Source organism: Cydia fagiglandana, chromosome 16, assembly GCF_963556715.1.
Source record: "Cydia fagiglandana chromosome 16, ilCydFagi1.1, whole genome shotgun sequence".
Classification (NCBI taxonomy): domain Eukaryota; kingdom Metazoa; phylum Arthropoda; class Insecta; order Lepidoptera; family Tortricidae; genus Cydia; species Cydia fagiglandana.
The window spans coordinates 16,768,017-16,792,352 of record NC_085947.1 but is presented as its reverse complement, the minus strand read 5'-3'; the positions used below and the strand labels follow the sequence as shown (position 1 = coordinate 16,792,352).

At 40.7% G+C, this 24,336-nt stretch overlaps 2 protein-coding genes across 4 annotated transcripts in view; one reads left to right on the top strand and one right to left on the bottom strand.

The window, feature by feature from the left end:
* The window catches only part of LOC134672069 (uncharacterized), a 19,114-nt gene extending 8,694 nt beyond the window's left edge, over positions 1-10,420 (top strand). The window contains exons 7-11 of the mRNA XM_063529971.1: positions 2,557-2,708; positions 2,907-3,622; positions 7,423-7,509; positions 7,617-7,677; positions 10,300-10,420. Coding sequence (XP_063386041.1) covers positions 2,557-2,708; positions 2,907-3,622; positions 7,423-7,509; positions 7,617-7,677; positions 10,300-10,383 — 1,100 coding nt within the window. The 3' untranslated portion in view covers positions 10,384-10,420. The remainder of the gene's footprint in view (positions 1-2,556; positions 2,709-2,906; positions 3,623-7,422; positions 7,510-7,616; positions 7,678-10,299) is intronic.
* On the bottom strand, positions 2,172-24,336 carry LOC134672081 (nucleoporin SEH1). 3 transcript variants are annotated; one of them, XM_063529986.1, is made up of 9 exons: positions 24,114-24,336; positions 23,505-23,661; positions 22,525-22,678; positions 21,913-22,020; positions 20,899-21,009; positions 19,963-20,121; positions 18,911-19,071; positions 11,261-11,429; positions 2,172-2,271 (listed from the first exon to the last, which is right to left on the bottom strand). In XM_063529986.1, exons 1-8 carry the CDS (start codon positions 24,252-24,254, stop codon positions 11,287-11,289), a joined length of 1,134 nt encoding a protein of 377 aa, XP_063386056.1. In that variant the 5' UTR covers positions 24,255-24,336; the 3' UTR covers positions 2,172-2,271; positions 11,261-11,286. The 3 variants fall into 3 exon arrangements, with proteins under 3 accessions (XP_063386056.1, XP_063386057.1, XP_063386058.1); XM_063529987.1 differs by lacking the exon at positions 20,899-21,009 and adding an exon at positions 20,755-20,865; XM_063529988.1 differs by lacking the exon at positions 20,899-21,009 and adding an exon at positions 20,755-20,865 and having other exon boundaries at positions 2,172-2,275; positions 11,265-11,429.

Here is a 24,336-nt window from a genome sequence, read left to right as displayed (position 1 = left end):
TATTAAAAAAAACTGTATTACATAATAAGATTTATGCAAGCGAAGCGAGCTCATACTTGTTCGAGTCCCACATACAAAACAAAAAAAAATACTTTAAAAACAGTAAAAGACTGACAAACTCCATACGTCTCGACTCTCGTGTCTATACTTGTTACTTTCCTTGAGCTCACTAGATGGCGCTACTAAATAAAATCGGTTCAGGGTTCATGTTTTTATTAATTTTGTTTTGTGCCTGTGACAGCGGTAAGGCAAATCTAATTTCACGTTTCGAAGTTAAAAACAGGCGATAGCTTTTAGTAGCGTCACCTTTAACACGAGGCACCCGATTATATGGAGGTTATTATTCTTTATTTAGTTTACTACATTCTGATTAATTATAACCATACGTCGGACTATAGGGGGCAGTTTGAGGGCAAGGTAAGGTTTACAAAAAAATCTTAACTTACGAGTATTATAATGTACCTAGTATTTGTAACATAGCCGTGTTCATAGAACTTGACATGCCCAGTTAACTCACTTGTTTTGTTCCTTTCTCACATCTGCAATTGTCTGAGTGACGGATAAAGCCAAACGAACTTTTTCGCCATTTTGACTAATGTGTAGTCCAAGTACGTTTATAAATAACGCAGTTAGAGTCTGTGCGGAAAGAGAAGAGTCGTGGCAGAAACGGGAACTAACATTTTAAATTTTATATGGCAATCAAACCTTTGACACCTGTCTTGTAAAAAGTAAACAAACTTCTGTCAATGTATATTTTTATATAATTTTTATTAACAAAAACCGCAAGTTTTATGCATAAAATATTTTCAAAACACGATAAAGACGTACATAAAACCACAAGGGAAATTATATTTAACATTGTTCGGTTTTGTCAGCGGGAAGAAAACGGCTAAAAGCCGACTATCGACTTACAAAAATTCGCGGAACGTGTTTCCGCTATTCGCGGGTATTGATCTTGTATTTAATATTAAATAATTACCTATTTAATAAGCCCCCTAAGTAACTTGTCTCCGGTACATAATCGGTAAGTATATTCATTCAAAATATATTAATTTTCATAAATATGCAGGTCATTCATGATCTTTAAAATAACTGACAAATAGTCTTGATACTTGCCATTTTATGCATATTTATATGTAATTTCTTTTTCAGAATTGTGTAAAAGTACCTACGGTATCTCGAATAAAAGACCGCTAAGTAGGTGATATACAAGAATTCGTAATCTACGTGCCGGATTCAAGCACATTCAGTTCAGATGAAGATAGTTCTATGAGTGTCCCTGGTTGTTTTGAAGCTAGCTCAAACATAAGTGACATTGAATATTTTAATTCAGACTTCGATTACAAAGAATAAAACTTTTTCTAATAAAATATTTCTTTATTTGTAGGTTCTGTTAGTTACGAAATTATATTTCATATTTAGCAGTGACTTTTCGGCGAAGTAAAATATCGTGAGATGAGAGAACCGGACATATCCCCGATAAGGCCTACCTACTTATGCACTATTTTTATTCATATTCATATTTATTATTAATAATGTACACATACATTACAATTACAAGTCAACTTTACAATGGGTGAAATATATCCCAGATAAAATTACAGTTCTATTGCCCAATTTCTACCCGATCTACCCGGTTTTAATAACTGTTGGACTGCACAGATTAGGCAGTACATAAATGAGACTCGTATCTTGGTACTAAAATTACAGTTGTATTGGGCAGATTCTTAAATAGTTTTAGCAGTTTTGTCAATCGCAGTCACTTTTTAGTATCTGAGATATAAAAACAAGTGTATTTTAAAAAGAAAACTAGTGCCTGCGCTAAATCAGAGGATTGAGTTGACGAGCCGACACCACCACCAGGCTCCGTTTCGTAAGCCGTGGTAAAAAACCGGAACAAAAGGGATTCAAGTATCATGACCTTTAGTGTCGTACTATAATCACGTGACCAGTGTTGTCAGCATAGCAAAAACCATAAAATAGCACTGGCGCGCCCTCAAATCCCACGACTCTTCTCTTTCCGCACAGACTCTAGTTGCTATGATATTTGGAATTAAAAAACATAAACAACATTATAAATACTAAGTACAAATACTCGAAAGTGAATTGATTGATTTGCGAACCTTACCTATCGTTCTGACATGCCACGAAAATGCCCGCTGGAGTCCGACGTATGATTATAACACGCCACTAATCCAGTATAACTTGTCCATTGATCACTGTTCCGTCGCGTAACTCCTGGCCGCGGTCACACTCGGAGGTCACTTTGTGCTACCTGTGAAAAAAAAAAACAAAATAGTGTTAATATTTGACTGTCACAATTATTAATTTAGATTTTGTTATCAATTTCGTATGCGTTTCGAGACAAATGGGCCTTTTCGACGCCAACGACGGATATATCCGAACCGCAGGTCCAACGCCGTAGACGGATTAATCCGTCACAGACCACAGAGCAACATCCTGCCTTGACACACAGTAAAATCTCCTGAAAACTGCAGCTAAGCTAAAAACAATCAAAAATGTAGGTACTAATATTCACTTTAACATTGTTAACAGATTGCAAGACATTCATTCAGCAGCTCCTAGAGCCGAACGTGGCTACGCGCATGAAAATCGACGACGCGGCGCGGCACCGCTGGATCAAGCGGCCCGGCATGCGGATGCGCGCGCATCCGCTCGGCTCCGTCGAGCCTAAAGTCAACAGGGAGGTATGTTAGACTGCGTTCATCCAGCAATTTTTAGAACCGAACGTGGCTACGCACATGAAGATCGATGAGGCATCCCGGCATGCGCATGCGCGCGCATCCGCTCGGCTCCGTCGAGTCTAAATTCAACAGAGATGTATATGTATGTGTTGCGACTATAATTTTAATTAGATCTTAGTAATAATTGATAATATTTTTCAGCTGTACAAACAAATATCGGAGCTCTGCGGGCAACCAATAATCGACGTGGTCGCACAAATCAAGGCGGAACCCTTCGGAGCGATCGCTGGCATCTACAACATTAAGACCCACCTCCAACAACTCCACAACGTACCCGCCACCGACCTTCTCTGGACCTCTACATTACACGAACCCAGGCCTTACAGCCCACCCGAATATAAGAACCTATTCGACCAAGACAGAGCGGAGCCCTCCTGCAGTCAAACACCCACACCACCACCGGGTACGGGATCCAAACCCAACGGGACCCCTAAGAAACCAACACCACCAAGAGAAGTGCTTAAAGCCGTTAACACAATCCCAAAGATTGTAGTCGCACAGGCCAAAGAATCTCCAAAAAAACCGGAGCTAAAACCCGATTTAAACCAAATACGAAGTCAGATAAACCCACTCTTCACTTCAATGAACCGACCAGTGACCAGTATGTATGGTGTAAAGAAGCCTATTTTTCGGGTGTACGACAACGGAGATTGTGGGCTCGATCCCCGGTTGCCGAGTATCAACGAGCATTCCAATTCGGACTTGAACAGAGATAGACAGAAGACCGGGCCGGCGAGGACGCAGTGCAAGAAGATTAGCTTGGAGAATGATAGGCCGCTGCGGTTGGGTAGTTGTCCGAATAAGGTGGATACGAAACGGTTAGAGTTCTATAGGAGAGCTGGTGATGGAATACCAAGGTAAGAAACCTACCCTTTAGACGGTATCGTCTTGGGACGTCCCATTCGTTTTTCGTCAAGTTCTTAAATTAGTCCTATTCTGCTTTCGTCACTCATTCTACATTCGTCACAATCGTCGGTGGCTTTCAATGTAGAATGAGTGACGAAAGCAGAATAGGACTAATTTAAGAACTTGACGAAAAACGAATGGGACGACCCAAGACGATACCCTTTAGACCTATGATGCCAATAGAGTCCGGGACGCAAAAAAAGTAACTTTTGAACTTTAAAATGTTTGTTCGCTAGTAAATATATGTGTGGGTATGTCCTTAAACTACGTCCAAGACCACCGGTGGACGGGCAGCAGCGTCCCTCAAATTCGGTGTACTCGACTGCGATCGCCAACCCGCCTGCCAAGCGTGGCGATTATGGCATTCACCCCCCATCATGATGAGCACAATAAAACCACGGCCCCGAGGTTCCGGCGACCCCCGGTGCTCTGGCTATGGTAGCGGTCAGGGCATTAGCGGGGTCAGGGGTGCTAAGAATCTCCGGCAAAGATCCGGCTACCCGCCCCGACGACGACTGGCCCTGGTAACACACAACATACGCACTATGAGGACTGACGAAAAGATCTGCGAGCTGGAAGAGGAACTGAGCAGGTTACACTGGGACATTGTAGGGTTATGCGAAGTCCGTAGAGAGGGGGAGGACACGACAACCCTGAAGTCTGGTAACTTGCTCTACCACCGGGAGGGCGACCAACAGTCCCAAGGTGGTGTCGGGTTTCTCGTTCACAAGTCCCTCGTAAACAACATAATAACCATCGACAGTGTGTCGAGCAGGGTGGTATACCTAATACTCAGAATATCCAAAAGATATTCGCTGAAGGTCATTCAGGTATACGCACCGACCTCGTCACACTCCGATGATGAAGTAGAAGCTATGTATGAGGACGTAAGTAGGGCCATACATACTTCTAAAACCTACTTTACTGTTGTTATGGGGGACTTCAACGCAAAGTTGGGCAAGAGAAGTGGGGATGAGTTGAGAGTGGGGCAATTTGGGTATGGGCAACGGAACCCTAGGGGTCAGAGGCTGGCCGACTTTCTGGAGAGAGAGGAACTCTTCATGATGAACTCTTTCTTCCAGAAGCCGCCTCACAGGAAATGGACCTGGATGAGTCCTGACGGTTCCACGAGAAACGAGATAGATTTCATCATGACCGACAAGAAACGGATATTCAGTGATGTCTCTGTGATCAACAGGGTAAAGACCGGTAGTGATCACCGAATCGTAAGAGGCGCACTGAATATCAATATTAAACTTGAAAGGTCCAGCCTGATGAAGTCTACGCTCCGACCTACTCGAGCCCATGTTCAAAACCCCGAAAGCTTTCAACTCGAGCTCTCTAACCGCTTTGCTTGCCTAGAGAACTTGGCTTCAGTGGACGAAATCAACGACGGGCTAGTGGAAACTGTCCACACAGTAGGGTCTAAGTTTTTTAGACCCCGCCGTAAAGATAGACCTCAGAAATTGACCGAGCAAACCTTAAACCTCATGGCTGAACGACGCTCGCTACAGTTGCAGTCTCCCGATGACGCGGAGTCATATAGGCAGCTCAATAGACGTATATCTAAGTCCTTGCGACATGACCTGCGTCTCTTTAATACTAACCGTATTAAAGAGACTATTGAGCGAAACCAAGGCTCCAAAGTGTTCGCAAAGGACAAGTCTATTGGGCAAAGCCAGCTGACAAAGTTGAAACGGGAAGATGGCAGCATAGCGTCGAGCAAAGCGGAGGTTTTAGGTGAGATCGAGAGGTTCTATGGACAGTTATACACTTCGATCGCAAAGCCCGTTGACAGCTTGGTAGGAGATCCAAGAGCCAAGCTGTCCCGACATTATACCGAAGATATCCCGGACATCAGTCTGTACGAGATTAGGATGGCCCTGAAGCAGCTTAAGGACAACAAGGCGCCGGGCAAAGACGGAATCACTTCAGAGCTTCTGAGAGCGGGTGGAACACCGGTACTTAAAGTCCTCCAGAAGCTCTTTAATTCCGTCTTGTCCGAGGGCATAACGCCTGAAACATGGAATAGAGGCGAGGTGGTGCTGTTCTTCAAAAAAGGTGATAACAACCTATTGAAGAATTACAGACCCATCACGCTTCTGAGCCATGTCTATAAGCTGTTTTCAAGGGTCATCACGAACCGTCTCGAACACAGACTTGATGACTTCCAGCCTCCCGAACAAGCCGGTTTCCGAAAAGGCTATAGTACCATAGACCACATCCATACGCTGCGGCAAGTTATACAGAAGACCGAAGAGTATAACTTGCCATTATGCTTAGCGTTTGTGGACTATGAGAAAGCCTTCGATTCGGTGGAAACATGGGCGGTGCTTGAGTCTCTTCAGCGATGCCATATTGACTATCGGTACATCGAAGTGTTGAAGTGTTTGTATAGTAACGCCACCATGTCGGTCCGAGTACAGGAGCAGAGCACGAGGGCGATTCTATTGCGAAGAGGCGTAAGGCAGGGAGACGTTATCTCTCCGAAACTGTTTACTGCCGTAATGGAAGACGCCTTCAAGCTCCTGGAATGGGAAGGACTTGGCATCAACATCAACGGCGAATACATCACTCACCTTCGGTTTGCCGACGATATCGTAGTCATGGCAAAGTCGATGGAGGAACTCAGCATGATGCTCGATGACCTCAACCGAGTTTCACAACGGGTGGGCTTGAAAATGAACAAGACGAAACTTATGTCAAATGCCAATGTTGTGCCCATCCCAGTCTCTGTTGGGAACTCGGTACTCGAAGTTGTTGACTCGTACATCTACCTAGGACAAGTAGTCCAATTAGGTAGGTCCAACTTCGAGAAAGAGGTCAACCGCCGAATCCAACTCGGTTGGGCAGCGTTCGGGAAACTACGTAATGTCTTTTCGTCCGACATACCTCAGTGCCTCAAGACGAAAGTATTTAATCAATGTGTGTTACCAGTGATGACTTACGGCTCCGAAACGTGGGCTTTCACTATCGGCCTCATCTCAAAACTCAAAGTCGCTCAACGAGCTATGGAGAGGGCTATGCTCGGAGTTTCTCTACGTGATCGAATCAGAAATGAGGAGATCCGTAGACGAACTAAAGTCACCGACATAGCCCACCGGATTAGCAAGCTGAAGTGGCAATGGGCAGGCCACATTGCACGCAGAGAAGATGGCCGATGGGGTCGAAAAGTGCTCGAGTGGAGACCACGGACTAGCAAGCGCAGCGTAGGACGTCCACCCACAAGATGGACAGACGATCTTGTTAAGGTCGCCGGAAGACGCTGGATGCGGGTCGCTTCCAACCGGCACGTATGGAGGTCCAAGGGGGAGGCCTATGTTCAGCAGTGGACGTCTTATGGCTGAGATGATGATGATGATGAAATATATGTGACGTCCCACGGGTAAAGGTACCTTATGGCGGTTGGCGCTTACGCTATTATTAACGCCGCTCCAATACTATTGCGGCGCTATGCGACGTAAGCGCCAGCCGCCATAAGGTACCACTTGCCGTGGAACATCACATATTTGTTATCCTTTAACAATGGTGTTGGTGTGTGACAATCAATAATTCTAGCTAGAGTTAGACCAAGAAAAGTCTGCAGCGATCTTGATAGCCCGCGCAGTACAAGTGTTATTTTACACGTTAAACTTCTATGAAATTATGACGTTTAAATAACACTTGCACTGCGTAGGCTATCAAAATCGCTGCAGACTTTTCTTGGTCTAACTCTAGTTAAATATTTAACTTAAATTGTTTTTTTTAATAGTTGGCGAGCCACGGGAGGGTTGGCGACGCCGCCCGCTCGTATTTTGCTGCAGAATCACGCCACCACGATCAAACGAGCTTCTTTGGGGTGAGTTTCTGCATTCGTCTCGATATTTCTTTCTTTAGGGATATGCCCAAAATAGGGATAACAGGTCCTTTTATACCCTAAATGTTGTTTTTTTATACTATTTCCAGAAATATCGTGAGTCCACACTCGTCCTCAAACAGCCATTGTAAGAGTGAACGGGCAATGCCAGTAAGTTCAACAAATACCGGGTGTGGCCTGTAACACGAGCAAATAATTAAAACATAGATTGATGTACTCCTCAAACGGTGACACTTTTGTTCAACAACTTTTAAAAATTATGAAGTATTTAGACTCCCTATTTTTCATACAAAATAAATATTATCTTATGGACGTCATCGCTATGCCATATCATTGTGATTGACGTTGCTTGTCACGCCTTAAACATAACGAAATTCGCAATACATTGCGTCTTGGAATAGACTTTAAAGTGTATTAAAAATCAAAACACGAGTTATTTTGAATAGTCGCTAAACAAATGTTGGTCAGTACGAGTAGTACAGCCTACAGTTAATTTTTTGCTCATATTACAGGCCATACCCGGTATGTAGCGACAGCATAGCAATATTTAGTAGAATTAAAGACCCTTGCGCTGATTTTTCTAACAATTTCCGTCGAATATTAAAAACGTGATAAATTGGGTTGGCCGATGGAAGTTTTTAGCAGATGGCGCCATCATAGCTTTCCCTGTCAATCCCTAATTGTGACAATTCTTTGTTTTACAGCGAAATGCTATACATGGAAGTATTCTGTCCGCTCAATTATGACCCAACGCAAACTACCCCGCGATAGGCGGTACTTACAAACTGCTCGATTGGCAATCTCAGTACGACCGAGATGACAGTCAGTGACAAATGGCTAAATTGATTTATAAAAAAAACGTTTTTTTGTAATTAAAAATATATTCATGTGTCGTGAAGTGGTGCAGAAGTTATTTTAGTTCATACCAAGGACAGTGGAATCACTTTTCACTTGTAGTAAACAGATAACTTCAGTAAAATTAGGAAAAAACATGACGATTTGTTTTCAATACTACCGTGCTAAGCTAAAACGTAACAACTGCATACGACTTTCATAACAACATACGACTTTTTAAATTGCGAGGATAATAGGGATGGTGTTATGCTAAATGAAGTAGACTATTTTATTAACTTGTGTTTGTTTAGGTATTTTCTATATAATTATAAATGTAGTAATAAATTCCTTCTTACAGATTTGTATTTTCCTTTTTTATTTCATGAGATGGAGCTATAAAAAAACTACCTAGTTATTTCAAATTAATAATCAAATTTGGTATTGTCATTTTACATTACTTTCCATTCAGATTCCCACAAGATGCTATTCGCAGAGAACTGTGGAAAAAAGCTGTCCAATTAGAGAGACATGAAATTGAGTGGATGCCTGGCAAGATATCTAGAATATGTTCTACGTATTCATGAGATATAACCCGTGATATAATCATACCCGGTCTCCTATATGTAGATACATTTTTCCTATCATGCTTTCACTGAATTAATTTAACAAATACACACATTATCTGAAAATGTTGATCATTTGAATCCACCCTCTACTGTCACATATATGTAGGTTCTCTCTCAAGCCATTTCCATCAGTAGAAAAGAGCGGCAAACATATTAACTCATATTATAGACGGGTCTAACGCGAATTATATTCAATTACCTTGATTTATCGACGTAAATCAGTTTCGTTTCGTATAATGTGAGTTAATATGTGTTCAAAACGCGAAAGTTTAAAATATTATAAGAGCAGCAAATTTAGAAAATGTAAGCGCGCGAACGGCTGTGGTCCTATACAAAATTTTAATTTTGCACCTTTCTCTACTGACAAACTTGCTTGACCGGCTATATACATATAAAATATTCTGAACTGAAAGTGGGGATTTATTGTGACTCCGCCTGTTCAAATATTTTTGACCCGATTCGTGTACCCGTGTAAATTTTGCAGACTGTATAGCCAGTCCGATTTCTAAGATCAAGTTCGCCATACATTTACTATGGCGTACTTGATCTTAGAAAAACGGACAGACTATACCTGAACGTGAATTCGCACTGCCATACAGATTGATAATAAAATATACAAAATACTTATTATAGCGGAATACATTTATACAACAATGATATATTTACTTATGTTGAGTTAGTCTGTCATTTCATAACAACATTTTAACTAGTTATCTTTTAATCTGCATTAAATTATTATACGTGAATTATTTGACTGGTTCTTCAATGTATGGCATAAACCTGTCCCTGTCCAAGTCATATTCTAATCAAATATAGACCGCGAACTCTCAGCGGCCAGTACGTACAGCAAGAAGGTTATTAGCGGATTCATGTCGCTGATTGGTAGTTATTGACATTATATGCATTTCATCTACACTTAGCTATGTACCATTCGTGTAATAAAGATGACTATTATTTCGTTTACCAGCTTTGATTACAGGCTCTGTAAACACGTCGTCTTATTTGAATGTAGGCGTAATTGTGTATGTGTGCTAATTTGGCCCAAGAATTTGAACGGTAATGTTCCTAAAGGCGGTATCCATGGTTATATATGATCGCAGTTGTTTTATTAATACCCTGGATGAAAGCTCTTTAAGCCAAATCTCGTAGAAAAAGGGGCAAGCTATGATGGCGCCATCTATGCAAACCTTTGACAGTTGCCAATCCCATTGGAGAAATGTATGCCCAACACTTTTCTGGACACTTTTTGAATTTTCTCACATTTATCTACCAATAGATATAGTTACGTTATCAAAAATAATGTTGTCCTCAGGTGGGCTGGTACAGTCAACGCGCAAACGCCAGTAAGGACACGCCACACCTACAGCGGTTCCGCCGCACCGCACCCATGAAATGACCCGAACCCGTCGAGGCGTTGGCCCCACCCTTAGGGCCCCCCCCCCCACATCTAGCGTCTTTCGAGCGGCGGCGTCTGGTCAGCGCTATGGAAAATGACGTCACTGCGCAGTTGCGTCCACGTTGCGTCGAGCAGCGGCCATAGAGTTGTAGACGCCGACGCTCGAAAGACGCTAGATGTGGGGGGGGCCCTTATGTCATAAAAAATGTAATTTTAAGCGAATAAATCGTTTCTGTTGTACAGGACGTTTTGGACAACGAATGTTTTGGACTGATTTAAGTTTTTTAGTAATTTATTAGTGATATATTATTTTAGTTAGATAAATAATAGAGTGAATATTACGTTCGATTGTCGTATTTTATTCGAAACGAAATTTATTATACTAAAGTATAAATAATTTTACAAATATACGGTATCGTCTTGGGTCGTCCCATTCGTTTTTCGTCAAGTTCTTAAATTAGTCCTATTCTGCTTTCGTCACTCATTCTACATTGAAAGCCACCGACAATTGGAACGAATGTAGAATGAGTGACGAAAGCAGAATAGGACTAATTTAAGAACTTGACGAAAAACGAATGGGACGACCTAAGACGATACCAAATATACATAAACATTGATTTCTAGTTTTTCTGTCGACACAGAATAAATAATAGTACTAGGTACAGAAGACTCACTCTCTAACAAAACGCGTCTGTTACGATCAGCACAGATATGGCCGCTAGGGGGCGACAGCGCCATGCGCGGCTTATGACTTTCCCCAAAATTAGGGTGGAACGGATGTACTTTTAGCTACCTGTAGCAAAGCGACGAAATCGCGGAGTGGGTTTTTTCTTAACGGCAGACTCCTGAAATTATTTTGTAGTTACCATAGGTGTACTTACTCTGTGGCCAGGTGGGGTGGGGTCAGTGGAAGGGCATGTGGCCCGGGTTGGCCATAGTGGCCATACGCATGTAGGTGGTGTGCGGCCTGGAGAGGGGCGGGCTGTCGCCGGGTAGGGTCTCGTTTTTGAACACGGCCACGCACTTCCACTGGTTCAGGTATTGCACTGGAAAAAAAAAACATTAATTACATAAAAATCAACGGCGATTTAACATGTCAATAGAGTAAAATATACGAGTAATAGGAAGTATTACTGCAATGTTCTGCCGACAGAGTGCAACACTATGTTGTTTAGTAAACGATAAAGTAACTTATGCATACTAGGCCTAACAGTTTTTAGTATGACATTGATGCATCAAGGCGGTTTGCTTACAGGTGGCCTGCCGCGAAACGCGAAAAACGAAATTTCGTTACCTGCCTCTCTATCGATCGAATAGGCAAGAGTGACAGAGAGGCAGAAACCGAACTTTCGATTTTCGTGCTTCGCGTTAGACCCTGTGATTGCGTTTGTGACGCCCTCTACGCAGAGTTTTGCGTAATATTCCCTATTGACTTAGCAGTGAAAATAAATCAGGTAAATAAAATTCATAAAGCATTTTTAACCCCCTTGCAAAAGAGATTTAATAACCGTTATTGAGCACCATCACGCTCCGCTTCCATACAATCGAATTTACGCTCTCATAGACTAGCACATTTGCAAACTAAGGAGTACCTAACTAAGGAGTAAAAATATACTCTCAACTAAACGTAGACCCGGTTGAACGAAGTCTCCGAGAGATGTCGCTAGCGCTGCGCGGGCCGCGCGGCTGACTCGCGCAGTTAAGATCTTTCCTACCATGTGGACCTCGCGATAATATTCTACTCGTAATAGCATTAACTCCAAAGAATATAATACTCACTAGGATTAACGGTTTAAACTTCAAATCCAAAAAGTGAATTTTTAGCGCCTTGTACAATTAAATTTGACAAGGCTTATATACTGATAGCGGAGTCAGTTATGAAGTTGACCCAAAAATTTTTTATTAAGCTATGAGCTTCATCACATATGATCTTTGAGTAATTCTAAGCATTTCAAGCCTGGGAGGCAATAAGGGGAGGGGGGGTACAAAGATGGCCGCCACCCGTCATCATTCAAAAAAATCTGTTCTGGTCCTGGTGGCTACTAGGGCAAGTTTGGTATCATTTTCGTATAAACCGGAGACGTAGAATTCATTGCTGATATTTGTTTTTTTCAGCTTCATAGTAATTTTACAAGAAAAACGTAAAAAGATGAAAATTTAGGATGGAGGTTTTTGCTTTGAGAGCTAATAACTTTTGTATAGTGGCCAAAAATATCATATAAAAAATACTATAATAAAGCGTAATTCATGCAGATTCTAAACATATACACGTTGAGTAATATCCTACTGCAAAAAGATGGTGAAAAAATTATTAAATGACCGCAGCGCGGGTAGTTGGACTTTCGTTTATCTTGCGGACCGTCGTTTATCTTACAAAATGATCGAGTACGAGTATCTACGTAGGTATGCTTACTTTGCTAGATTTTATGATGACGAATAAAATACTTTCATCCAGACATAATTCATCATACAGACATAATTTTATGCACTTTAATTTTAATGCACTCGCAACGATTTGAGTGGGGCCTAGTGTTATTTGGCCGGTGTTTTCTGTAAGGTGGAGGTAAGTACGTACTTCCCCAGTTGGGCTCTGCTCGGATAGATCTGGAATGACATCCGCTGTGCTATGCCCTACCACACAAAGCGAGATGACATTCACAGTGCCCATACCTCTCTTTTGAACGTAGTTTAAGGATATACCCGGGTCCAAAATTGGGTCCGAGAAATAACTATTATAAATGAAATTATTCTAATAAAATAGCGCTCTTATTTTTGCTGATAATATTAAAACACTATTTATGAGAGAAATTGTACTACTTAGGAAGAGGCAAAATATTTATTTTCACGATAATTTTCATGCTATAAATCACTTTAAGTAATTTTATAGGTACTTACTTGTTGTTTTTAATAAATAACTTCAACCTGCACATAACATTCATTTGGATTTGATTTGGTTTGATTTTGTTTGATATTTTACATTTAATATTTGCTTCAGGTTGGTGTGGTGAAAAATTCTGTGTTTCACTCGGCGGCAAATTTTGTTTAACCCTCGTTCTTTGAAACCCTTACAACGCTCAAGATTCCATTTTTCGAACCACTCACTACGCTCGTGGTTCAATTTTGAAATCTTTCGCTTGATCGGGTATCAATATTAGCACGAGCGGTTAAACAACAACTTTGCCCCCTTGTAAAACAAATAACTATTATGCGGAGAGCTTACATTTAGAAATCATAACAGCTATGTATATTTGTCATACTAATATAGGTTATGCAAGTATGACTTGGTGACAAACCAACGAAGCCCCGCCTCGCGGGGCTTCTGTTTTCTGCTCTGAGGGATAAAAGTTAACTAACGAACCTAACCTAACCCAACCTGAAATTGCGGTTGTACATGATCTTATTTGTTAAGCGAGCCGCCCTCCTCTTTAGACATGGGGATACCTGTGTGTATTTTTTTAACCTATACCAGAATTATGTCTGTGTACTGGAAACTGCGGACATTAAATATACAGAAAGCATTTTATTCGTCATCATAAAATCTAGCAAAGTAAGCATAGTTACCTACGTAGATACTCGTACTCGACCATTTTGTAAGATAAACGCCGCCTAGCGAGAGTCCAACTACCCGCGCTGCGGTCATTTAATAATTTTTTCACCATCTTTTTGCAGTAGTATATTACAAAACATGTATATGTTTAGAAGCTGCATGAATTGCGCTTTATTATAATATTTTTTGTATGATACTTTTGGCCACTATACAAAAGTTATTAGCTCTCAAAGCAAAAACCTCCATCCCAAATTTTTATCTTTTTACGTTTTTCTTGCAAAATTACTATGAAACTGAAAAAAACAAATATCAGCAATGAATTCCACGTCTTCGGTTTATACGAAAATGATACCAAACTTGCCCTAGTAGCCACCAAGACCAGAACAGATTTTTTTTAATGATGACGGGCGGCGGCCATCTTTGTACTCCGCCCTCCTCGACTAGACGCACGCTTCTTATCGCCTCCGAGGCTAGAAATGCTTAGAATTACTCAGAGATCATATGTGATGAAGCTCATAGCTTAATAAAAAAATTTTGGGTCATATATGGCAACGATCCGTAACTGACTCCAGTATGAGGGAAGTAGTTTGCAGCGAATTTTGGTATCACGCTCCGCTTCCATACAATCGAAGTTGCGCTCATAGACCTGCACATTTGCAAACTAAGGAATATCCACTTTAAAAAATCTACTCTCAACTAAACGTAGACCCAGTTGAACGAAGTCTCCGAGAGATGTCGCTGGCGCTGCGCGGGCCGCGCGGCTGACTCGCGCATTTAAGATTTTTCCTGCGATATGGACCTCGCGATGATATTCTAGTAGCATAAATTCAAACTCAAACATCAAATAAATTTTTAGCGCCTTGTGCAATTACATTTGACAAGGCTTATAATCCAGTAACTTTGTCGAATTTTGTAATGTAGCTCTTTTGCGTCAAATCCGGTAGTTCTGAATTTTTACAGACTTATTTATGATGTTGGCATTGTTGGCCCAATGAATAATCCAAGTTTGTGACCTCGAGCTCCGAACGCAACTTTGTCAAAAATCGAAATAGTCGCGAAAATGTCGGTTTTCCTTTAGATTTGGGCGATTATAAGCCTAAAAGACTAGTTTTTGATAGTACCTTCTCAAGACAATTTTAATATTGTAGCAAATTTAGTCTACTTTTAGGTTTCATTGTACTTTAATTTCGTTATAACCACATACCAAATATCCAACATATCAAAACGGAATTGTGTCAAAATGTCAATCTCAGAATGCCTTATTTATTTTCTCAATAAGTTTTTGGCAAAAATTTCATTTTTGGTACAAGCTTTTATCGCTGACTGTACTTTTCTTTCCACAGGCAACTAATGCTCATCGAGACAATTCTAAAAACCCCAAACACAATTAGGTTGCGTTGTTTTATCACATAGTTCCTATGGGCACCTCCGGTCTCCATCATCAGATCAGCTCGATGACACCATAATATTGCATTATCACCCGACTTACGTATGTATGCAAAATTTCAGCTCAATCGGAAACCGGGAAGCGGGAAATTTAACTTGCAAGATTTGATTACAGACAGACAGACAACGGTCAGGTGAAACTAAACATCAAATTGACGTGGTGTCGCAATAAGTACCCTAAGAGCTGTTTCCCACTGACGTCCAGCTTTTTGCGGGTATGGTTTTTTGCAGGATCCCGTTTTAGTAGTATAGGTGCTAATATAGTAACTTTCACACGAGGATTCTGTTTGCGGGATGCACTTTCACAATATTCCTCTAGTCTAAATTCTCTTTGGTTAAACGTAGTCCCAGTTGCACTCATTCTCCGAAAGATGTCGCTAGCGCCGCGCGGGCAGCGCGGCTGACTCGCGCTGTCAAGATTTTTCCTTTGATATGGACCTCGCGATCATATTCTAATTTTATTATAATTTTATTATAATTCATTTTATTTATTTTTGAATCCTCGTGCAATTACATTTGCCGACGGGTACCTAATATTAATTAAATCGTGAAAATTAAAACACAGTTTAAAACCTTACAAAAGATCACTGATTTAATTTTTTATATAAAAATATATTTATTATATTTATTTGTTATATATATATTTTTTTTATGCTAAAAAAAATACGTGTCCGTTATTGTAGACTACTCTATAACATATATCAAAATAAATCAAATCAGAGTCGGACAGTTGGGTACCCTTCTTTGTTAGATATCCAAGTCACATCTAGTCGATATCTAATGTAGATCTAGTTGATCTCTAGATCTTGTGATTATCTCGAAATCCGAATACAGGCATTAATCGTGGACCACGGGGACAACGCCGTCCTCGAAACGTCGGAGGTAAATCTTAAAACTGAAATACGCGATTAAGTCCCGTTGTGCAATTTAATAATGCTTACAAAAGATCATCGAACAGTAGGAAGCACTTTTCCAAATGGATCCAGAATTCCACATAGGGACAAATACAGGGTGTTTGGTACATCGTTTGCCAAATTAAAACGGCAAATAGGTTGAGTCATTTGCTATCTTCCCAGGCCTGGAAATTTTTAATTTTGCGCACATTTTTTTTTCACTTCTATGGCAGCTTTTCGTAAATTTCAAATTTTTACTTGAGCAGTAGTAAAAAAAAACATGGCCAATTTTTTTTTCTAGACATGAGCAGATCGCAAATGATTCAACCTATCTGCCGTTTTAATTTGGCAAACGATGTACCAAACACCCTGTATAACACTACCTCCGCCGCACCCGTGCGGAGGCTTTTATTGCATTAGGTATACATACCTTGATTTCTTTATACCGATTTACCAAAATTTTTAGATGTCAAGTCCTGAAGTCCAGAATGCCTATTTCTTTTTCTCAAAGAATAAAATACTTGATTTTGATTCTTGATTCAAAATGCCTAAACTATAAATCGACGCGGTGTCAGAATACCTAAATTTCCTACATTAATGACTGCTGTGCTTAAAGCATTTAAGTAACGTAAGGAGACGCCTTGTCTGTCATTTTCTGTACAAAACAGTCTGCCGATTTTTACGGGGGAGGGGCACGTCAAATGTATGGCTATTTGTACGTAACGTACAACGGACCAACGGCCATCTCCGGCCGGCCGTCCTTCAAAATAATTAGTATATGGTCCGTAAAATAATAAAAACCGGGCAAGTGCGAGTCGGACTCGCGCACGAAGGGTTTCGTACCATAAAGCAAAAAAAAACGGAAAAAAATGCAAAAAGAAAACGGTCACCCATCCAAGTACTGACCACGCCCGACGTTGCTTAACTTTGGTAAAAAATCACGTTTGCTGTATGGGAGCCCCACTTAAATCTTTATTTTATTCTGTTTTTAGTAATTGTTGTTATAGCGGCAACAGAAATACATCATCTGTGAAAATTTCAACTGTCTAGCTATCACGGTTCGTGAGATACAGCCTGGTGACAGACAGACGGACGGACGGACGGACGGACGGACAGCGAAGTCTTAGTAATAGGGTCCCGTTTTACCCTTTGGGTACGGAACCCTAAAAAATTGCTGCATTTCTGGCCCTCTTCTAATTTCTTAAGCCTTCTGACCCGAAGAATGTTTGTCCACCACTGGCACAGACTGTGCAACTTTTAATTTAAACGTCAAACTTCTATTAATTTATGACGTTTAAAATAACACTTGTCGCTGCCAACCAAAAAGGATAGATAGTATAGCTATAGAGGGGTCCTGTCATGGTAAATTTTGTAGTCACAGTAAATTTACTGCCATCTATCGACACACGACTAAAACTCAAAATGAAAACGTATTAAATTATCAAGAAAATGTATATATATGGATAAACGATTTTATTATTTATATATCATTTTGATCCATGTTCATTCACTGATATCTATGTATTAAAATTGTTAAATAGGAAACGGTGTCGTCACGCTATCTAGCTGAGCACAGGCTAAAGGTGTGTGCGGCATCTATCCGAGAATGACTTTTTCTTGATTTCCGAGGCACGTTTTTTTTCTTAGACTTTATTCATCTTATACGAAGTTACATACGTCTTTGCTGCCAACTTAGCTCGTTCTGACTCTATTCCCCGATAGATGTCGCTAGCGGCGCGCGGCCGGCGCGTCTGACTCACGCTGTTAATATTTTTCCTGCGATATAGACCTCGCGATGTTGTGCCATTAGAAATCATTCAATTCGAATTCATTTGTTGTTATTTTTAAAGCCTTGTGCAATTAAGTTTGCCGACGGGCAATATGTATATTAAGGTATATCACGGAAATTAGAGGATGGTGGAGAAAGGCGGACGGCTTCTACATACAAATATAATTCCTATTTTACTTTCTGAACATTATCATTATGTATAGAAAATATTTTTACGTATTTTGATTAATATTAACCGGAGCTATGCCTCTGTATTGATTTATTATTACAAGTGTTACGAGCCTTTAAAAATATGTTTGGATTTGTTCACTCCTAACTCTTAAAATAATAAAAGAGTGAAACGCAAGGGCCATATCTATGGTTAATAGGCATACAAAACGAAAATATTTTTTTTATATATTCCTTAATGTGAACATCCATGGACTACGTTTGTATGGAGAACCGTTTGTACACTTCCGTTTTAAAGTACACATATGCCCCAAGAGATGTCGTTAGCGCCGCGCGGGCGGCTGGCTGACTCGCGCTGTTAAGATTTTTCCAGCGAAGTAGGCTTTGCCACGATATTCGTGTAGGCCAAAAAAATCAAATCAAATCAAAATTATTTTTGCACCTTGAGCAAATAAATTTGTTGACAAGGTAATTTAACACAGCACTTATATAATTAATTATTTTACAAGGTGACAAAATTCACGAAATTTAACTCATTGATACACGAGCAAACGAAAGATTCGAAAGTGGAACCAAAGCGTAGAAAATGGTTAAAAAAGTGAAATCTTCAGCGATGCGAGAGTTTCAAGTCACGAGGATAAATTATGACATGGCTACACTTTATCAGTTGGTCAGTTTACTCACTTTTCCATAAGCGCACACTGCAGTCGTCCCCCGAAGAAGCCAGCAAGGTGCCCGTCACGTTCCACGAGACGCGCCACACGCAAGAGTAATGCTCCTCGAACGCCGCCATTACTTCCGTTTTGAAACGCACGCTTGAACCGTTTGAGGAGGTCGATGAATCTCTGCGGATGTGAGAAAATAGTGTTAAAACACTTTCCGGGCAATTTGGGTTGCGTCACAGAATAAATCTGTACTAGGTACAGAAGATCCACTCTCTAACCAAACGCATCTGTTACGATTAGGACAGATATGACCGCTAGATGGCGACGGCATCAAGCGCGGCCTATGGTTAGCCACCAAAATTGGCGTGGGACGGATGTACTTGTAGCTACCTGTTGCAAAGCTACGAAATCGCGGAGTGAGCCACGGCCCACGCCTAATTGCGTCTGCAACCAAAAGGGCAGAACCAGAACCTTGAAGTGAGTGCCAGACCAGACGGCAAGCAACCAAAACTAACTACTAAAGTGACCTTGGTTAGTGGTATAAAAAGTTCCGAATTCAGGAGTTCATCTTACAAGGGGTGCAAGGAATTTATACACAGGCTACGTTCAATATTTCAATGGTAGGAAGTCGCGCAGAGCGGTACGGCGCTACTACTTAAATAACCGTATGTCCGTCCATCCGTGTGTCGTAGACATTTTGCGAGCGAATATAACCACGTAATGGGCTCTCTGTTGATATCCAGACATCTTTAATAGCGACGGTGAGTTGGAATGCGCGGCCGAGGTTGAGAGCGAAGACGATGTCGTCAACAAACAGAGACAGGTATGACTCAGGTGATGGGTTCTATCTTGATCATCCTGGCGTCTTTAGTAGCGACAGCAAGGAGGTGGAATTAGCGACCGAGGTTGGAAGCGAAAGCGAGGTCGTTAATAGAGAGAGGCAGGCATAACTCACGTAATAGTTCTATCTTGATAATCCTGACGTCTTTAGTGGCGACGAGGTGGAATGAGCGACCGAGGTTAGGAGCGAAGGCGAGGTCGTTAACAGAGAGAGAGGCAGGTATAACTCACGTAATAGGTTCTATCTTGATAATCCTGACGTCTTTAGTAGCAACAGCAAGGAGGTGGAATGAGCGACCGAGGTTGGGAGCGAAAGCGAGGTCGTTAACAGGCTCTTGGACTGACGAGAGGCAGTCGGTTCGAGTCCAGCGACGAGACGCTTCGCTGTATCTGTACAAAACAATACATTAATCTACATTACTTCTTAACCTTTCAGAGATACTCGTAATTAATTGACAATGAAATGGTGTGAAAAAAGAGCGTTGGAATTTTTTGAATATTGCGTCGATAAAATGTACCTACTTATAATTTTTTCGTTGACATATTTTCCAAAATAAATAAAAAGAATGCATGAAGGTTGATATTGGCACAGAATAAAATAATAGTAAGTAGTAAACCTTCTGTACTAAACTAGGTACTGAAAGTTCACTCTCTAACAAAATGCGTCTATCACAACAGATATGACCACAAGCACTAGCAGGCGTCCGTTCCGTAGCGGTGCGCGGCAACTACTACTGCTAGACACCAACATTGGTGTGGGCCGCATGTACTTGTAGCGACGCGACGAAATCGCGGAGTGAGCCACGTCTGATATTGGGCTGGGCTATTGGGCGACGTCTTTGGCTATTACAGAGGGCTATGAATTCCACCCTGTATACTCACTCGTAGAGGAAGACTTTCCCGTTGCACGCCACTCCCTTATCGTTGACCGGGGCGACGGCGGCGGCTGTGTTAGGCTCGTCACTGCCTACGGCTATCATTGGTGGGTTCACTCTGTCAACACATTCCACCCTGTATACTTACTCGTAGAGGAAGACTTTCCCGTTGCACGCCACTCCCTTATCGTTGACCGGGGTGACGGCGGCGGCTGTGTTAGGCTCGTCGCTGCCTACGGCTATCATTAGTGGGTTCACTCTGTCAACACATTATTCCACCCTGTATACTTACTCGTAGAGGAAGACCTTCCCGTTGCACGCCACTCCCTTATCGTTGACTGGGGTGACGGCGGCGGCTGTGTTCGGCTCGTCACTGCCTACGGCTATCATTGGTGGGTTCACTCTGTAAACACATTATTCCACCCTGTATACTTACTCGTAGAGGAAGACTTTCCACACACACAACACATTTATTTTCAAATCACTCGACTACTGTTTGTTGTTAAGTTTGAATGTCATTATTATTAAATTTAAAATCGGCGCCATGTTTCCTAAGAACAGATTTCGCTATCTCTCATAGTTTCCGACTTCTCCATACTGACCCATTTGGATTGATCACCCTGTATATCATAATTTCATAGAAGTTTGACGTTTAAAATAACACACTGCATCAAAATCGCTGCAGACTTTTCTTGGTCGAATTCTAGTTTAATTCGTTAATAATTGGCCACTGTTTATAGTAACTAGCCACGCTAAATTAAAAATAATTAAATTTATTCACCTACAAACAGAATCCATTTTAGTATAAGGTGGATAGTTATTAAAGGGTGGCCAATTATTGAAATCATATACTAAAATGGAGTCTGTTTATAGGTGAATAGAATTCATTTTTAGCTTAGGGTGGCCAGTAATTGACGATTTACCCTGTATACTAATATTTTATAACACTTTAAACTCTCGCGTTTTGTACACATATTTAATTACACAAACGGGTCTACCGCGATATAATTTCATTGTTTTTACCTTCAATTCAGACGTCTCAGCTGAGTTGCACCAGCTGTGGTCACGGAAAGACTGACGTCCCAACAAAATGTCAACGGAGATATTAATAAAACACCACTAAACTACCCGAAATTAGTTTATAAAAACAAGGAATTGAAGTAAAAACAAGGAATTGAAGTAAAAACAATGAAATTATATCGCGGTAGACCCGTTTGTGTAATTAAATACTGATATTTTAGTCAAATAAGTACACGTTATTGTATGTATTTCTGGTTGAACTTCAAAATAATAATAAAATACACACCTTGACAGTGAGGGGTTCCAGGAGAGACAGCTAATGGAAACCTTCGTGGGGATCTCATGCTGCAGCGTCCACTGCGCCAGGTTCATCACGTCGGGGGCTTCATATATCCTGCAGACATTAATATAAGTGACTATTATAGAAGCCATTCACCTTTAATACTATTTTAGGCAATTTCTACTCAGCAAAGAGTGTTATTAAAAAAAAAGTATCCTAAGTTTGTGTCAGCGTCATGTCTCGATTTTTAGAGAAATGTACCTACATATTTTTTGAACATCGCAAAAATGTAGAAAGGAGCATGTAGGGTAATTTACCAGTAACTGGCCACCGGCCACCTTGTACTGAAATTAATTCTGTTTATAGGTGAATAGAATTCATTTATAGTTGAGGGTGGCCAGTTACTAACAGGTGGCCACTTGGCCAGTTACTGGCGAATTACCCTATATGACAATCAAGTCCAATCAACTAATGACAATTAAATGGAACTTTTTTTACCTGTTTACATCACTTTGCCAAGGTAGAACAAGATTTATACATATAATACAAGCAAATACCTTTTTTGCTCGTCTAGGCTTTCACAGTAACTTTTTAGTAACTTTTTTGATCATATCTCACCTAATAATGCCATCAGCGGAGCATGTGACTAGTAATAGGCCCAAGTGCTTAGGTCCAAACTTGACATCTGTCACGGAGGTTCTGGAGTCAACTAGGTTGGAGCGCTTTAGCCATGTCCGGAGACCTTTCTCTGACCCAGGGGCTGTGGTGTCACCTGAAATACAATGGATAAGGACCCCCTTATTCATAAACGCGCTACAAACCTGAATTAGCTAATAATCGTTTGTCCTTATCTGTCATTTTGACTTATGTATTTGTAAGAAAGGGATAAAACATAATTTAGCAAAATCAGTCCTGTAAAGTTTTATGAATAAGAGGGTTACAGAATAGATCTCAATTGGTTTCAATGTGGTATGGAAGGGAAAAGATTTGGTATAGTTGAAAACCAAAAGTTTAATGCTTTTACTATGTTTCACAAGGCATGTTCAAAATCAAAAACAAATGCATAAAAACCAATAACAAATGCATATTACAGTATATAATATGTACATACATATTAGAAAAACGCAATAAATTGAATTACACATATCCTCCTAAGGCCCAAGGTCCTACCTATAGTACTTATTCAGTTCAATGAAATTTAAATCATATTCGATGGGAACAGAGTTGCTTTTGCTTTGTTTCGTTCAGTTTTTTAATAGCGCAAAATCCTACACTAAAGGTTAAAATTTCTATGGCAAATATTTTATTTTTCATTTGTATGGCTGGGCCTTAGGAGGTTATGGACAAGTCAAATTTAATATGCAAATAAGAATTTAATGTTAAACATACATAGTTTGAGGTTTTATTTTTAGACAAGGTATTGTCACGTGGCCTCTATCATACATAGATAAGTGCAATTACTTGATTTTGAATGATTGCCAAAGACTCTTAAGTACTTTTTGTATTAAGTATCCATATAAATTGACAACTTTCGAATGTCAAAACATCATACACTTTACATATTAAAATTAGGATATAAGAATGATGAGTGATCTTACCAACTTCCTCCCAAATAGCAGCGGTACGGTCAAATGAACATGTAGCAATGACCTGCCCAAACTCAGGGTGCGCCCAGGTGACCTTCCACACCGAGCCATGGTGCGCCTTCCAGCTGGCTGTCATCTTCCAGCCGTCGCGACCATCGGAGTCCCATACCTTAAAAAAAATTTTTTTTCACCATGCTGTTTGAGTTAATGGTGCAATTTAGCTACCTACTTCCGCAAAGGTGTTAATTATATAAATATTAAAGGATTCTTGGACCAAATTCAAGGCCCACAGTAAGCCCATAATAACATTGAAAACATCCATAACTAAGATAGTTATAAACTCGGCAAAGGTAGAAATGTCCTTACCGGTATTTGAACCCAGGATCATCGGCTTCACAGGCAAGACCTCTACCGACAGGGCCGTACCGTACAGGTCGTATGGTTAAAAGATCACACACACACAAACATGCTTTGCCAAGGCTTCTCTTCTTACTGGCTTTTGCAGTAGTGGACTATTCAATTCTATGTCATAATACCTACCTACATAGTCTACGATTAAAATAATGCTGTTTTGATAGAAATAGTTCATATTATCATAATTATTATCTAAACATAACCTACCTTCACATACTGGTCGCTCGAGCAAGTAGCCATTCGTTCCCCGTAAAAATCGTAGGCCACATCGTGGATGAGGTCCTTGTGGTCGGCGAATATAGTTTGAGACTCGAACAAATTGGTGAGCGTCAGTTCTCCCATGGTCATGAACTTTTTAACACCAAAAACATTAAATTTAAACTACACAGCGTCGGGCGGCCTAAGTACACCATATACAAGGTTAAATGTC